This window comes from Solanum dulcamara, chromosome 8 (genome assembly GCF_947179165.1).
Source record: "Solanum dulcamara chromosome 8, daSolDulc1.2, whole genome shotgun sequence".
Taxonomy (NCBI): domain Eukaryota; kingdom Viridiplantae; phylum Streptophyta; class Magnoliopsida; order Solanales; family Solanaceae; genus Solanum; species Solanum dulcamara.
Genome location: NC_077244.1, coordinates 66,195,798 through 66,213,423, shown reverse-complemented (window position 1 = coordinate 66,213,423; position 17,626 = coordinate 66,195,798). Strand labels below are relative to the sequence as shown.

The 17,626-nt window shown below is 34.9% G+C and overlaps 3 protein-coding genes across 3 annotated transcripts; 1 reads left to right on the top strand and 2 right to left on the bottom strand.

Annotated features, from left to right (window-relative positions):
- Positions 1-148: 148 nt before the first annotated feature.
- Positions 149-3,067, top strand: LOC129901662 (pentatricopeptide repeat-containing protein At4g21065-like). The gene has a single exon (XM_055976908.1). The coding sequence runs from the start codon at positions 374-376 to the stop codon at positions 2,201-2,203; it is 1,830 nt and encodes a 609-aa protein (XP_055832883.1). The 5' UTR covers positions 149-373; the 3' UTR covers positions 2,204-3,067.
- Positions 3,068-4,160: 1,093 nt separating this feature from the next.
- LOC129900384 (probable sugar phosphate/phosphate translocator At4g32390) lies at positions 4,161-5,390 on the bottom strand. Its single transcript, XM_055975344.1, has one exon. The coding sequence runs from the start codon at positions 5,289-5,291 to the stop codon at positions 4,254-4,256; it is 1,038 nt and encodes a 345-aa protein (XP_055831319.1). The 5' UTR covers positions 5,292-5,390; the 3' UTR covers positions 4,161-4,253.
- Positions 5,391-7,795: 2,405 nt separating this feature from the next.
- LOC129899126 (DEAD-box ATP-dependent RNA helicase 15) lies at positions 7,796-15,822 on the bottom strand. The gene is made up of 12 exons (XM_055973948.1): positions 15,707-15,822; positions 15,390-15,517; positions 14,561-14,661; positions 12,236-12,408; positions 11,907-12,138; positions 11,694-11,812; positions 11,159-11,215; positions 10,890-11,074; positions 9,158-9,302; positions 8,981-9,064; positions 8,834-8,897; positions 7,796-8,146 (listed from the first exon to the last, which is right to left on the bottom strand). The coding sequence occupies exons 2-12, from the start codon at positions 15,503-15,505 to the stop codon at positions 8,136-8,138; spliced, it is 1,287 nt and encodes a 428-aa protein (XP_055829923.1). The 5' UTR covers positions 15,506-15,517; positions 15,707-15,822; the 3' UTR covers positions 7,796-8,135.
- Between the last annotated feature and the right edge of the window lie 1,804 nt (positions 15,823-17,626).

Genomic DNA, 17,626 nt, shown 5'->3' with positions numbered 1-17,626 from the left:
TAGTTCAAAAGTGTGTATGGCACCAATTCAAATTTACTTAAATTTTATTTTAAATTTAATGGAGTTTCAATATAAAGCAAATATTCACAAGTAGCTATATATTGGATTATAACTACAAATACTTAATTATAATTCCATTCAAGCAAGATGAAGGATAGAGGCGAGAACTGTATCTCAAATGCTATATGTATATTTGTTGAAACTGAGATACACATATAATGATATACATAATTTCCTCGCTCTCAAATCTTGCTCCTCTCTCTCAAAATCACACATACACATAAATACACAAATATAGTTTTTTTTTCTGATACGTTAACATGGCTAATGAATCAATGAAAGTAATAGATTAGCGTTGGTCGCCATTGATGGCATGAACGAGATGCAGCATTTACCCTTAAAATCAAAGTTATTCCGTTCACTTCACAGATCACTATCACTACCCACCAGCAATAACCGAGCAGCAGAGCAGAACTGCATATCTCTCCTCCAACTCTGCGATTCTCTTCCCAAACTACTTCAACTCCAATCCCATATCTTCAAATTTGGCCTACAAAGCAACCCACTTGTCCTCACAAAATTCACCTCCATTTCCTCTCAACTTAACGCCATCACCCACGCTTCATCATTCATCTTTTCCTCATATGTTGAAACCCATTACTTTGATACCTTTCTTTTCAACACCATTATCAGAAGTTACGCTGTAACGAATGACTTTAAGCATAATGCTTTGTGTTTGTACTGTAAAATGTTGAGTTATGGTATTTGGCCTAATAAGTTCACCTACCCTTTTGTGCTTAAGGCTTGTGCTGGGATTGGTGAGTTGAAATTAGGCCAGACGGTTCATGGGTCAGTGGTGAAACTTGGGTTTGATGAGGATTCTCATGTTTTGAATACTATGGTTCATATGTACTGTTGTTGTGATGATGGGATTGAGAATGCGCGGAAGGTGTTTGATGAAATGCCTAACTGGGATTCGGTAGGGTGGAGTGTGATGATAGGTGGTTATGTGAGATGGGGTTTGTCTAGTGAGGCTGTAGGGTTGTTTAGAGAAATGCAGGTTGTTGGGGTAGAACCTGATGAAGTTACAATGGTTTGCTTGTTGTCTGCATGTATAGATTTGGGTGCGCTAGAGCTAGGGAAGTGGCTCGAGGCATATATCGAGAGGGAGAATGTTCCAAAGAGTGTTGTTCTTTGGAATGCTTTAATTGACATGTTTGCAAAATGTGGTGATGTTGATAAAGCTCTGAGTTTGTTCAGGAGCATGAATCAGAAGAATATTGTTTCTTGGACTTCAGTTATAGATGGCATGGCGATGCATGGCCGGGGAACTGAGGCTGTTTCGTTATTTGAGGAGATGAAGAAAAATGGTGTTGTACCTGATGATGTTTCCTTTATTGGGCTACTTACTGCTTGTAGCCATTCGGCTTTAGTTGACCAAGGTAAGGGATACTTTTATTCAATGACAAAGGAATTTGGGATTTCACCTAAGATAGAACACTACGGATGCATGGTTGATCTATTATGCAGAGCAGGACATGTGCAAGAAGCATTGGATTTTGTTCAGAGAATGCCCGTTAAGCCAAATCCAGTAATTTGGAGGACACTTATTACTGCTTGCCGTGCTCATGGTGAGCTGACGCTTGGTGAAAAAATAACAAAAGAGCTGATAAAACATGAGCCTACGCATGATTCTAATTATGTACTACTTTCTAACATTTATGCAAAAATGTTTTCTTGGGAGAAGAAGACCATGATTAGGGAAGTTATGGCGAAGAAGGGAATGAGGAAGGTTCCAGGGAGCACTATGATTGAGCTATACAACGAAATCTATGAATTTGTGTCGGGAGATAAAAGTCATAGTGAGTACAAAATTATTCATCAGATGGTGGATGATATTGGAAAGGAGATTAGAAGAGCCGGATTTGTTGCTTCAACATCAGAAGTGCTACTTGATATCGATGAAGAAGATAAAGAGGGTGCTGTAAATAGGCATAGTGAAAAGCTTGCTATCGCATTTGCCCTTATAAAGACACCTCCTGGTACTCTTATCCGAATTGTGAAAAACTTGCGAGTCTGTGAAGATTGCCACTCTGCAACTAAATTCATCTCGAAGACTTACAAGCGAGAAATATTGGTCAGGGACAGGAACCGATTTCACCGTTTCATAGATGGTGTTTGCTCATGCAAAGACTTCTGGTAGTTTAATGTGCATGACGTTGTAATCAATATCAGTCATCTCAAGGCAGGAGTTTCTTTTCATTAGCATTGATAGCTGAGCGGCTTATCCAATGTGCATGATCTTATTGCATAAATGAGGGAACTTATAGTATGATGCTACAAAAGAAGTTATATTTTTGGACGGTTTAAATCCAGACCCCGTGGGACATCATTTTGGTTGTTGTAGGCTGTGCTTCACCTCTGAGTGTCTGTTGTATCTTTGTCTCTCTGTGGAGGCATTGTTTCGGTGGAGATGTTGTTATTCACGGCATGCTTGGCTTCCTTAAACATCGTCATGAAGGCAGGTATACTCAATTGATTGTCTTTGACTTGCTGATGACATTAATCCTGAACAAAGATGATGGATGCATGAGGCTTCTACAATTGACAAAACAAAACTAGTGCTCATAATAATAGTTGGAGAATATGTGTAAAGATGTTTTGAGAAGGGAAGCCTTGGAGCAACTGTAGGAGTTGTTACCATGTGACCACGATGTCATGAGTTCAAGTCATGAAAACAATCTCTTGTAGAAATATAAGTTTACATATAATGGATCAAATATGGTTGTGCCCTTCATCGGAGACTGCACATAGCAAGAGCTTTGTGCAAGTGGGCGAATTTTCCATCTCCAAGGAAAACTCTGGTGAGATTTATGTTGTATTTGTAAATGCCTTTGATTCGTAAAATCTCATCTTCTCTTTGAAATTAAAAGAAGGATGCAGAGACATATTTTGCTTTTTAAAAAAAAACATATTGTTCGTTACTGATTATTCACTCTGCCAACAAGAAGGAGTTGCTCGAATGATAAGCAATATTCCTCAACTCCAATCCTAAATTTATGTGTTCGATGCCATTTCTCATTAGATTCGTCCATGTATGGAAACAAATAGTAATGAGCAAGAAGACAAATGGCTTAAAGTGTAACAGTTTTCGTGCAGTTGCTGCACTCCAGCTTTTTTACCTTATCGCACCTAGTAAAATGATCTTTCATGCACCTTTTATATTTGGGGGAAAGCTGGCATGCAAGGCTTGCTTAATCGGATACACGAAAACAGGACATAGAGTTAACAATCCATCAATGTCAAAATCATGTTCCAAACACCACACGAGTCATGAAATGAACTAGAATCCAAAAATGCATAAATAGTTCTCACAAATATTAAGTGACAAAGGTAGTAAATATTGGAATAAAAGTTGTAAGTTCGTCTAAAAGTTGGCAACATTTTGGCTTAAAAACTATACAACTTTATTGCAAGAATCATCACTTCAATTGCATTAAAGTGTGTTATCAGTCAGTAGAAAGAGGAAAAGGACAAAAGTATCCCATTAAAAATGAGATTCTCATGAACTTATGGTGGATTTGCTCAGAATTTTAACGTAGCAGGAGAGAATTATTTATGAATTTTGAAATGTAAATACAGAAATATACATTATGATATCTAGTGTAATTTCACAAGTAGAAAGTACATTATGATATCCAGTGTAATTCTACAAGTAGAAAGCATTCATTAATCACTTTAGGACTTCAGAATAGGGTGTACAAATCAAATTAAAAATCGCATCAAATCAATAACAAAAAAACCATTAGGCTTAATTTAGTTTAATTTAGTATTGAGTAAAAAACCGCAGATATAATCAACATATAAACATATTATAATTTTTAAATTTTTTTATAAAAAAATTATACAGGATTTTCTTTTTAAAAAATGCCAAAAAATATATATTTGTGATTCTATTCTTGGATATTTGATAGAACTATATAGTTCATTCATTTTTTATATTCTTTATATAACGCTTAATTTATTAGCTAACTACTATTGAATTGTGTCAATTAATTTGTTCTTTTATGTCCATATTTCAAGATATATTAAACTCTTATATTTTCTTCAAATTTGAATATAAAGATATATGAATGCTTTCTTTGGATAATAATAATCCCAAAAATATAAACTTTAATTTGCAACTCTAATATATAAAGTTTAATTAGTTCATCATATCCTTTTATCAATATTCCTATTTTTCTTCAAAAAAATTAGTCCTGTGAATCACCCTTCTTCCCTGTTGCATTCTGTTGTCCACCTTCCTCATCATCCTGCTGCTGCTGAGACTTTTTTTCTGCTTCTTTTGCCTTTAATGTCTGCAATTTCTGGTGATTATAATAAGCAACTCCCAAGAATGCTAATCCATACCCAATCAAATTCAATGGAGTCACACTATCCTTAATCACAGACCAAGAAAATGCTATAAGAAGCCAATCTTTAACAACCCCACCAATATTCATAGTCAAAGCTGAAGTCTTTCCAACAACCAAGAAAACAGCTAAGTTCAATGCAAATGCACAAAAACAATTACTACCAAAAATCACATAATCAAAACCAAAACCCCTTTCCTTCAATACTGGAAGTTCAAGAAATACCCATGGAATTGACAAGAAAACAAAGCAACTTGGAGCAACATAGTATAAAGTAGCAATTGGGTTTAACTTAATTCCCTTTGAATTCAACAAGATCTGAATCATAACCAATCTAGTTGCTTCAACTAAAACAGAGAGTAATTGAAGTGAAACCCCAAAAGAATCAAACTTTGATTCACCATAAGCAGCAATAGCAACCCCAATTGAAATTGCCAACATATTACACATACTGGATTTCTTGAAACTGTCTTTTTTAAACAAAACCCCAATTGTGTAAACAGCAACTGGCATTAGTGCTTTAAGCATTTGAATGAAGGAAACAGAGAGGTAAATATAAGCAGAATTTGATAGCCAGAGTGAAAGAGAGTAAAGGGCACCAATGGGTAAAACACAAGTGAAATACACTCTGCGGGATAAGGTGAAAAGTTCGACTAATTTGAGGATACGTACGAGGAAGAAAGCTAAAGAAGAACAAAAACCCATGTGAATCATTGTAAGAGAAATTGGGAAAGGCCAATTGTAGAGCTTTTTATCAAGAATGTATTTGTTGTATACAATGACTGTGCCGGAGAGGACGATCCAGATGGCTAAGTAAGTGTAGGAAAGAATTATTTTTTTCAGTACTCCGCCGGAAAGGGTGGCGCTTTTTGCCATCATGGCGGCGGTTCACGGCGGAGGAAGAGCGGAGGATTTGGGTTGGGTAGAATTTGATGAGGAGATGGGAAAGAGTGAAAGAAAAGACTTGGATTATATGTAGGAAATTTAATTAACCAATTTTAGTATAAGTCTAATTATAGTAAATGTTATTTAATACAACAAGGATCCTTCAAAAAATTAGAAACTAGTCATTTCGTCTCAAAAGTAAATATTATTTTAGCAAATGTGCATTATATAAGAAAAAAATATCACCTTAAAAATTCAAAACAAACATTAATCCATGCAATTTTTTCAACGAAACTCTTATGCTCCATTTTTTTAATAGCGTTCAGTTTTAAAAAAATATTTATTAAATAAAAATAATTTAATAAATTACATATTCTGTTTATTAATTTCTTAATAAACGTAATTTTTGCTTAATGATACTTATTTGGAATAGAGGGAGTAATTATGAAGTATATAACATGGAAAATATAATATAGGTGTGTGCTCGAACAGTATTACATTTGAGTATCCAGGGGTAAAATAGGACTGATAATTTATCTTTTCAATAGACATTTTCTTACGTTCTATTTATAAAATTTACACGTGTTTTTATTTAGGGAAAAAGGTCAAATATGTTTCTGAACTTTGAGAAAATGTTTAGATACCCTTCGTTTGTAGTTTAGCTCACTCATTCCCTCGTTGTCTACATTTTCGCATATATATACCCCTTTCAACGTTAGTTGCTTTGTTGGAAAATAACTAGTTTTTTTTCTTTTTTTATATTACACTTGAAATTGTCAAATCTTCATTTAATTAATACATGATATTTATATTAAATAATAAATTCAGTCATTTTAATATAATTAAAATATCCGACCCAAAAAATTCCTTTTAATTCATTATCATCAAAAACCTTAAATTGGGTCATTTCTTCTTCAAAGCTGATGGTGATTGTAAGGCCTGACTAGAATCCATTTTCTTTGTTAAATAGCATAGCCAGATATGACGAAATTGAACACTTGCATACGAATAATAGGCTTTCACGATCCATTAGGTTAGTTCAATTGATGCAGACTTGTTCGTTTATACACATTTTTACAAATTGCTGGTTGATCTAGTCTCTTTGGGGAAATTGACTCGACGGATAAATTGGAGAACTCATTCTCAAATATGGATACCCCTTTTGTTTCTGTAGCTATCATTGAATGTGATGGCAAAAGACGACGAGCTTGCTCCTATTTTAGACCGAGTAGCTGTAGCACGCAAAGATGCGTAGGAGCTCTTCATCTATCGTTGTCGTTTGAAAACAAGGAGAAGAAGTTAATGCAATTTCCATTCCTTTTATCGGACCTTCCAGGATCAGTGAAGCCAAGGTTTATCCCACTGAAAACTTTCCTACTCAAGTACAAATGAATATTTAGGAAATGACCTAATTTAGGGATTGTGATGATAATGGGTTAAAAGAAATTTTTTGGATAGTATATAAGGACATGAGTTGGATATTCTAATTATATTAAAATGGCTGAATTTATTATTTAATATAAATGTCATGTGTCAATTAAATGAGAATTTGACAATTTCAAGTGTAATATAAAAAAAACGCTAGTTATTTTCCAACAAAGTAACTACCGTTGAAAGGAGTATATATATACAAAAATGTAGACAACAAGGGTATGAATGAGCTAAATTACAAACAGAGGATATATCTAGACATTTTCACAAAGTTCAGGAACATATTTGACCGTACCTTATTTGAAGCCTTGCATGCCCCCCAAAAAGTTTGCAAACAAAAAGTCTTGAGCAATTCAATAATCAATTATCAAGAACATGAATCCTACAAAATACGAGTAAAGAGTCCTAAGCACAAGAAGGAAACATATAATCCATTGATAACCTGAGAATTATGTTCCGGATTCAATCGATCAAAACACCACCTTATCATCTAAATAGGTTTAAGACCAGTTAAAACAGACCCAAAGATAGTGCCAACCATCTGAGAAGTATATGGTAACAAGTGCGCATGCAAAAATATGCCAATCAAAACAGTGAGTACAAGGTACAAAAAACATACAACATGAGGATTTAGGTAACACTGGTTTCGAGATGGTCCTTGCAGTTGTGTCCACTTGTTTTCCTATTCAAGTTGTATTGGAAGATGGGAAATGTGCTTCCAATCACTTTGTGGAGTAGTCTTATATATGGGCATCAACAATCACTTTTATGAGCAAGAGATAGTGCCAATATTCATTCTTAGCTTTATAAACAGCGGCGCTGTCAGCTAAGGACGACAGAGAGGGTTACTAATCAGCAGACTACTGTCCACCAGTAGCAACAAGATATCAATCGTGATCATTTCTGATGGGTACCACTGTGTATCATCAATTACATCCAAGGAGAGAGAAGCATTGAATGTCAGAGGCTGGACATAATTCATCATGCCAAAATGAGAAATCCCACTCCCCGTAATGATATTAACAAAATTCTTCTCTTTAGTACTAACCACCAATGAATCTAGAAACTTAAATTAAACAGATATTATGTTTTAAGTAACACCAGCTAACAAGAATATGATTCAACAACTAGACATAATAAATTCATTGGGAAGTATAAATTATAAAGCTTAACATGATAACACTCAAAAGACATTTGTCATGCTCCTCTTAACTGACAAGAAACAGCATGGTTCAATTAGGGTACAGCAGTCCAACAGTGTCAAAGCATATAGTAGGAGGCCACCATTCCTTCAAATTAGAAGGTCCAAAAAGCCAAGATAAGCGATAAGCAAAAGCAAACATCTGTCAGTTCCCCTCCATCTTCAGGCAAAATGACTTCAATATCCGCAAGGACACTCTCATCTCACTAAGATGGCACTGCATAAACAAAAAAAAATTAATATTGCTAGTTCCAGATCAACTGATTAAAAGCATTAAGATATTGCAGAATTCCTTTACATTGGATCAACTTATTACAGATAACATAGCTGAAAATATCCACAAAGCTGTGATGATTAAAGATAAGACTAGACAGTGACATTTAGCACCACTAGTGTTAAGAAACAAATGTTAAGCTTCAAAGTTTTAGGGGTCCATGTATCAAATTGAGCTGGCATTTCAAGATAAGTCAGTAAAAAGGAGCCAACCTACCCTTCGCATTTCGAGAAGCATATTTCAGTTCACAAGAGCTTAAGTCAATAATAAACTAGCAGATACATGTTTCTTCTATTCCAGTTCAGTTTTACTTGAAACTTCCCTAGATTCAGTCAATCTGCAAACTGAATCATGGGAGGAAAGGACTAGTATTCACGTCTAGACTCTAGAACACAACATTTTGTTTCTTTTATAAAAGTCAAACTGCAAGTTTAAGTAAATCATATACCGGCCCAAAATCTACATGAAGCTACATAATCACTGCAGACAAATACTACTCAAGGCTTCTATATAAATCATGGGATGTTCTAACCGTGCTTCCATGAGTTAAATAGTCAAACAGAAAAGCACCAAGACACCAATAAAAAATTAAAGCAAGCAAAAAAGTAAACACCAAGAACAAGGACATACTGTATGTAGAAGTATCAATCTGCTCAGGAAGCTCTTTTATGTCTACTTCAAACCTTTCCTGAACCTGAAATGGTGAAGCACAAGCAACTTAGAAAATTATGGACAAGACTTCCAATAACAAGATAAAATATTCAGCAGTCTCCAAACCTGATTAAGAACTTCAGAATCTGATGCAGATGACACAAATGTAATGGCAAGGCCTTTAGTTCCAAACCTACCAGCTCTACCCACCTATCAATGTTTTCAAACATAAAAGAATTAACACTAAAAGAATAAGTAGAAATCAAAAGTTGAAACTATGAATCCAAATAAACAAGGACTTACTCTGTGAAGGTACGTGTCTGCAGAATCTGGCATGTCATAGTTAATAACAATGTTGACCCTTTCAATGTCAATGCCCCTACCAACCAAATCAGTTGCCACAAGAATTCTCTTATGACCCTCCTTGAAAGCTTTGTAGCGAGTCAATCTACAAGTCAAAGATTCATATACAGTTCAACATACATCAAGAGTAGCATCATAAAAATTTCACACCCTACTTATTCCACTCAATTGACATGCAATAAGGTCCTCAAGTAATTCCAGGGAAGATGCCTCCACCAAGCTTTAACCATTTCAACAGGGAAGAAAAGGACGACGACAACAACATACCCGGTGTAATCCCACAAGTGGGGTTTGGAGAGGGTAGTGTGTACCCCAACCTTGGGAGATAGAGAGGTGGTTTCCGATGGACCCTCTCGGCTCAAGTAAAAGGAATTCGTAAAAAAAAGGAACCAACGTGCTAAATAAAGCATGACAAAGCATACTAAAGAAAGGACATTCACTACAACAAAATAATATGATAGTCGATGTGCAAGAAACACTAAATAGAAACAAAAATGGAATAACAAGAAACTCTCAAAGTAATACTACAACTACTAATATAAAGGAAAACGAGACTTAATTACCTAACTCATTCTCTGCCCTAATTTGTGTCCTCCATAATCTAAGTTGCGCCATGTCCTGTCTAAATTACCTCTCCCCAATACTTTTTCAATCTACCACTACCTCACCTATAACCATCCATAACCAACCTCTCACACTTTCGCACTGGGGCATCCAAGGGACATTTTGCACTAGCAACTTTAAAAATGATTTTGGGTCTATTTTGGCTCCAGTTCCTTCCTTGACAATAATTATGCGATTTGTTGAGCTCTCTTGAGCCATTTTTTAGCCTTTCGAATGAGGTCAACAGCTAGAGTTTGCAATTTCTTTTCAATTGCCATTCTGTTTAGGCTTTCTAATTTAGTGTCCATTGGAATTTTCATTTTCATTAGTAGCTAATCTCTTCATCTAAGCTCGTAAATCAACCCTAGTGTACCGTACTTTATGGGTGATAAATATGAAGCTTGTTTCAGATTGGGTGATTGTTATTAAGCCATTTTTATGCTTGAATGTGGAAGTAATGGTTGCAAACATTATTTTATGCCCTATTGACTTAGTTCTTGCTTGAGAAAGAAGAATTGGGTTTAGGTAATTTGGATAACAAGGTATTAGGCTAATTGAGAGGTCAATTAAGCTTAATTACGAAGGTTTGAACTAGAGTATGAATAATCTCTCTGGGATTCATAAGCAATTGCATGTAGTGTTGCCTTATTTGACTTGAGAAAGCTAATTTTGGGCCAAGTTCCTCATTAATCAAGAGTTATTTAGTATTGAAAGTAATAACCAATCTCCAATCGCAATAGCAAGCTAATTAGGTATTACCCATTGAGTTAGCAGCTAGGTAGGAACAACAACTCTAGGACTTTATCCATTAAGTACATTCGTAGCATATTACTTCGTTTTCTAATTGTCTAGTTAATTGTTGCTTTAGTTACTTGTTACTTTCAATTTGTAGTATAAAAGGCCAAAATATTTTATCATTCGGGTAATATCGGGAAGGGGGGGGGGGGGCAAGTGGCTGTTACTACCTTAACTTATCCACCCAAAAAATATCATATTGTAACATATTTCATGTTAAACTAGAATATATGCAAGTGCAAAAGGAGAACTGCATTCAACAACAGTCACATACCTTTCTTCCTGAGTCATGCCAGAGTGGATGCAAATAGATGGAAAATTACACTCCGCTAGTAATTTATTCAGCTCTGCTGCCCTATTCACACTCTTGACAAATATAACTACTTGGTTGAAGTCCAAGGCATCCAGCAGATCATTTAGCTTCCGGTTTTTCTCCGTTTCACTCAGTTTGATGTAATGCTGTTATAACAAAAGAAACAAGATGAGAAAGCTAATTCAGATGTAAAGAATTCATGGCATCATATATATGCACCCAAGATGTACCTGTACAAGTCCATGAAGGGTCAACTTTGCCTCATCGTCAACATAAATTTCCATTGGCTGAAAAGAACGTCACCGTAAAGCATATTAGGAGCTTCATGAAGCTAATGGTATCCAGAACGAAACGAATGAGGGATGAAGAAGAATCCACAGTCCATCTGTGCATTTTCTCCCAGGAGATAGTAAAATCAGACCAACTATTTCTCATTGTCGCTCAACATGTTTAGAACAACACTAACAAGAATATTTCCCTTAATAGTGCAAGTATCGATGACCTAGATAATTCCATTCCACACAATACCTTCCCCCTACCCCCAACAAAAAAAAATTAAAAATAATTATCCAGGAACTTCTGACACAAGCACAAATGGAAGAAAACAAAGGAACTACAAGCTCAGTACACAACAACCCATTTTTCTCTGTACACATCCTCTCTAGCTTTGACCAAATAGACTACACTACTTAGTGCCAGCAGGAATCTGAAATTATGGAAATCGGAAGACTTCTACTTTCAAGTAGAACTGGCAGAGGACATTACATCTTGCATGAATTTTTTGCAGACTGGACGGATCTCCTTGCTGAGTGTTGCTGAAAACATCATTACTTGCTTGTCGTGGGGAGTCATCTTGAAAATTGCCTGCACATCTCTCCTCATGTCTGCAAACAGAGTACAGGTAATGAGTTGCTAAAAGATAGTGTCGCGGATATAGGCAACTAGAATCATGAAAGCAGAATAGTAAGCAAGACATACCAAGAGAATCAAGCATCTTGTCACATTCATCCAGAATAAAATGCCTCACATTCCTCAGAGATAGGTCCTTATCTCTTGCCAATGCAAGTACTCTTCCAGGAGTTCCAACAACAATATGAGGACATTCATTCTTCAGAAGCTCCTTGTGAAGTTTGATATTGACACCACCATAGAAGACAGCAACCTTGATATCGGGCAAATATGTGCTGAACCTCTCAAATTCATGACAGATCTGCAGACAACAAACGAATCCATTACGAGGGTTACTTGATATATTTGGAGAGAAAAAAGATGATTAGTGAAGTAGAACAGCAGATTTCATTGCAAACCTGATAAGCTAACTCCCTTGTATGGCATAGGACCAAAGCAGCAACCTGACCAGCAACAGGTTCAATCTGCTGCAGAGTCGAAAGAACAAAAACAGCAGTTTTGCCCATTCCAGATTTGGCTTGACAAATAACATCCATACCCAGAATAGCTTGTGGAATACACTCGTGTTGCACTGATGAAGAACCAAATAGAGTGGAGCCAAAAAGGCCTCAGTTTCAGTTTTAAAAAGTTTACCACAGTACACTTCTCCAAAATAGTAGTGATAGTAATAATTTACCTGAAAACAGATAGAGAAATAGTTAGTCAAGAACCCACCAAATAGGCAAACAGAGTGAGGTTTTACCAAAAACAATGAATGAATAATCAAAATAGAAAAAATGAATTGAAGTCAGCATACGTTTCTGAAAATATAATAGTAAGAGAAACCCCTTGACCGCGTTTCAGAAGCCTATAGAATAGATAATTTGTTGCACATCCCAATGCTATATATAATGCCATGAGCTTATGACTTCAAAACATCAAAGAAAGGTTTTTGACCCATAGAACTCTTGACCTACAACTAGTCAACCACTACTAGTGCATAGACTTGAAAGTAAGCCCGAATATAAATTTAACTTATTGGAGAAGATGAACTCACTTGAGGTTTCAATCAATCAAACAACTGGGTCAGTTGGGATTTGTGTTATGAATCCTCTATTTATTCCTCTCTATACCAACAACAGACATATACAGCAGTGCATATCAGCACATCAATTACTAACATGAGTAACGCAATTGAAAGGCAGTTTTCACAAAGTTGAAGTTGTTTTCTATAATATTGGGAGTCTGGACCAGTTTCCGCAACACCCCAAGTAATTCTACGGGGTACCTGCTAGCTCCCATCAGCCTAGGTACCAAGTAACTTTGCCCACCAAGGCTTGGATAGATAGAAAAAAACACCTAGTGATTTTCACCTCTACATAAATTTGAGCCTGAGACCACCCCCTAGAGTGCTAAAGTTGAAGTTCTATTTCATGCTCGTTTTTTCATAACCTAAGTTTATTTCATGCTTTGTTTTTAGTTATCTGCTTCATCACCAAAACCTCATGAACAACTTTATGCACCAGGCTGCCCTATTTTAGAGAGAAATACACTCCGAACCAAAACAAAAGGCTTCTCTTTTTAATGAGAAACTAAGTGGAAAATAGGTAAGGAAATAGATACATCTGATAGAAAGAACTCATTTATGTTTAGGGAGAGTGAAAAAAATTAAGCACCCTTTCACCTGGAAGCCAGGTATGGCAAGCTGAGTGTTCCAGTTTTTTATGCACTTGTCTAGTTGTCTTCAATAAAATACATGCTTGCTTCATTTTTCGCTTAGAACTCTTAGGGAAAACAAGATCCTCTGAAAGTGCAGAGAGAAATATACTCCCCCTCACCCCTCCTTCCCCAAGGGGAAAACTTCTTTTTTATATTGAGATAAAGTAGGTGAATTATAGACAGATATACACATACACCAAAGAAAGTAACAAATAAGAATATTCTGTTTCTTTAAAGGGAGAGATTGTGTGAGTGCAGGAGGAGAAATAGATGTAATAACCCAAATCCAGCAAAAACAGTTCTTATTTTTTAAGTTCTTTTTTGATAGCACATAATAGTATACATTCATTGTTTCTGGCTTCTTTTTTCAGTTTTATCAATTTAAGCCATCTTAGGTAGCCCAAATTGACCTAGGCTATTTGATAGGTTAAGTTCAGCTGTATCCACACTGACCATCTATGAGTATATTCCTTGTTTACTGGCGCAAGTTAGGCATGTTGGGTTGGATTACAATTTTAAGGGCTAAATTTGACATCTCTAAAGAGTAATATTCACAACCACTAGCATCCTGAATGTTGCCCTATTTCAATAAGAAAACTCATAAATTAATGAGTGAAGAAACCAGACCACAGAGATCAAAATGCCTTCAAAGATAATCAAATTTAGCCCATGCAAGTGTAACTCGGTTAACCCATCTAAACTTGGACGAGTTGAGATAGGAATATACACACTGATGAGCCAACTCGGATACAGCCAAAATTGCCCATCTTCCTCACATGTTTGACCATTACTAATTGAACGGGATGGTGAAAAACTTGACACCACACAGAAAAATATTCTTATTGGCAGTTAAAATATCAAAATAAAAAAAAAGAAATAAACATTACTAATTGAACAGGATGGTGGACAACTTGACACCGCACATAAAATTATTTCTTATTAGCGGTTAAAAAATCAAATGAAGGAAAAAAGAACCCATAGAAAATAGTTTTGCAGAATCAATGCACAGATAAGAGATGACTTGCCTTCAGATGGATGCTCAAACCCTGAATCCACAATAGCCCGCAGTAGCTCTGGCTTTAAAAGAAAGTCTCTGAATCCGGAACTGTGAATTCCAACATAACCCCTATATTGACAAATCATGACAAAAACATTTAGACTTTATGAGATTCAAAAATCTCAGGCTTAAAAAGTAGAAAAGAAGAATATTAATCAGATATGGTGGCATATTAAAACCATTTATTCAGTAAAGTGTGCAGCTATATTTACTGTTAGAAATGGAAATAGAAGAGATTCTCACTTCTCACTATATGTACATGACTACAGGAGAGAAGACACTCATTTTTCCAACTCAAACTGTATAAAAAGAACACGAATGTTTTTTATACAAAGCACTTCTCATTTTCAATCTCAGTTTATAACGTTGAGGCACACAGAAAAAAGAAATTCACTTCAATCATAATAGATAGCCTGTTTGGATTGACTTATTTTTAAGTAGCTTATAAGTTGAAAACTGTTTATAAGTTAAAAAAAATTAGATGCAGGATAACTTTTTTTTGACTTAGAAGCTGTTTTCAACTTATAAACTGCTTAAGTTGACCGGCCAAACACTCAAAAAAAAAACACATCTTATAAGCCAATCCAAACGGCCTCCACAACAATCAAATTGATTATCTCCATGAACAAGTACACTAGAACACCACAAACACGCATAGGCTGAGGCACACCACTTGCTTTACACACGCATTGACTCAAACTTCATGATCAACCCTTTATATAAGCATCACAACACCACACATGTTCACACAGATTTCAGAAAAAGAAACGAAAAATATAAATTGAAGTAAAGCTCACTTCTTAGCAGACTCGCCGTTAACTTTTCCATTGACGGAATCTGGGGCCTTCTCATCATCTTCTTCGTAGTCGAGAAGTTCTTCCTCGTAAGCTTCGTTCTCCTTTGTATCTCCCATCTTGCTACTTTACTGTACATGTAAATCGAAGATCTCATTAAGCAAATTGTATCAAAATTCAAAATATAATCAACTAATTCAGATCAGTAAACATGAATACTTAGTTTTCTCAACTAAAGATCAAATCTTTCAAAGTTCAAACTATATCTATTGCAGGAAGTAGAGAACAAAAAAAAAGTTTCTCACTGGGGCGGTACTTACCAGTTGGAGAATGCCGGAAAAAGCTGAGTGCTTGCGGCGAATTAGGGTTAGGGTTCGGAGCGTCTGCAGAAAAAAATGTTAGAACTAAATAGAGTGCGATGACGGTGTTTGAATTGAAGGGGGATAGGTTAATAACGAGGGATACTGAATTTTGTTTACCATTTTTGTCCTTGTGTTATATCAAAAATACGGTTTTGTACAAGTTGAGAGTGGTAGTCTAGTAGATTTGAAATTTGGGGTGGGCTTAGATATTTTTAAATTGTGTCTTTTAATGATTATTGCGACTGGATCAGTTTTCACGCAGTTTGATTGATTTTACTAGATATTTATCACTCCCCATAAGCAATGGAGTGGACAACTAAAAATAATTAAGTAGTATTTTTATTTCCGTTAAAATTTTAACCTAAAATATCATGATTTTCAATCACTCAATTAAATACTAGCCCAATACTACGGTCATAAAAAAAACTAATTTCAAATTGTCATTTTTTTTTTGTGTTCTTTCAATTGCATGACAACTCTATAATCCGCACAATTGTAGCCAAAAAAAAAATTGACTACGAGAAGCTTCACAAAACACAACTCATAATTCAGAGGGATTCTTAATATGATAGTACTAAAATGGGATTAATAATCCAATAAAGGATGTAAAAACGAAAGCAAAGATTTCAAATTTTAATTTTTCGGTGAAGATGCAATATTCCAGCTTTGCTTTTAAAACTTGGATTTAAATTTACAAAGAAATAGATCTAAATATTGTTTTGAACAATATTTTTGATGGAGAATGATGTACATCTCAATTGAAAAAATTGAATTTTTTCGACTACACCTTATTTGACGAAAGAAAGATGAATGACTCAATCACTCAGCAAGACACTTACTCATCACTGTGGCTAAGTACATATAATTATTTATTGCTAAGCATTTTATTCAATATCATTTTTTTTACATCCCATATCTCACCAGAATGGATCTAAACGGATTGCGCGGTACTCCGGACCAAAGAAATTTTCAAATGAATTGAATAGAATATCATGATCAGTCATATTTTTATTTACCTTATAGCTGATCAATCGTATTCTTATTTACCTTGTAGCTTGACTCGAATCATTAACTTATCGATTTATAATCGAAATGTTCAATTACTTGAACAAGTCTCGCTTATCTATTATGTAGACATTGACTACACAAACTTGAGAAAACTAATTTTATCATAAAAAAAGATTGGAGAATAATAAGAAGTGGTTCATAAGAATTTTCTATCATATGATATACGTATATCAATGAAAGAAAAAAGTGAAATAACATTTAGAAAATAAAAGTGACTATTCTACTACACCATCTTAATCGAAAAAATGGTGATTCTATAAATAGTCATTTGAATGACGATAAATTATAAATAAATTAGAGCTAATACACCATCTTAATCGAAAAAATGGTGATTCTATAAGTAGTAATTTGAATGACGATAAATTATAAATAAATTAGAGCTAATTTCTTGCATTATGCTAATGTTTCCTACAAAAGCAGGAGAAAAAAATCTATCTAGATGATTAAAAAATATGGACTACTTATAACTTATAAGTCAACAATAAATGGAGAAAGTGATTTGCCACAATTCAATTTTTTTTAAAATTGTGATGACATGTACATCTAGCTCAGTAGATGAACAGTTTCATATTTTAAAATTATCTCATTATTATTGTGCCAATGTACATAAATAGTGATGAGTTGTCTTTAAATAGCATAAGCGAGAAAATACAATAAAATTACCTCATATCCGATGATATAAGTAAAACACACCTAATTGAACAATAAAAATAATAAATCTAACATCACACAGTCTAAAAAGTAAAAAGGTAATTATATAAAGAAATAGCATCGGAGTTTGATATTGTGGATTAACCAGTAGATTAAACC

Excerpts from the sequence above, each read along its gene's own strand:
- LOC129901662 (XM_055976908.1), top strand. The coding sequence starts at position 374 with ATGAACGAGATGCAGCATTTACCCTTAAAATCAAAGTTATTCCGTTCA.
- LOC129900384 (XM_055975344.1), bottom strand. The coding sequence starts at position 5,291 with ATGATGGCAAAAAGCGCCACCCTTTCCGGCGGAGTACTGAAAAAAATA.
- LOC129899126 (XM_055973948.1), bottom strand. The coding sequence starts at position 15,505 with ATGGGAGATACAAAGGAGAACGAAGCTTACGAGGAAGAACTTCTCGAC. Across the intron at positions 14,662-15,389 it reads AACGGCGAGTCTGCTAAGAA|GGGTTATGTTGGAATTCACA; the intron begins GTGAGCTTTACT and ends TTGTCAATATAG. Across the intron at positions 9,065-9,157 it reads CAGACACGTACCTTCACAGA|GTGGGTAGAGCTGGTAGGTT; the intron begins GTAAGTCCTTGT and ends AAACATTGATAG.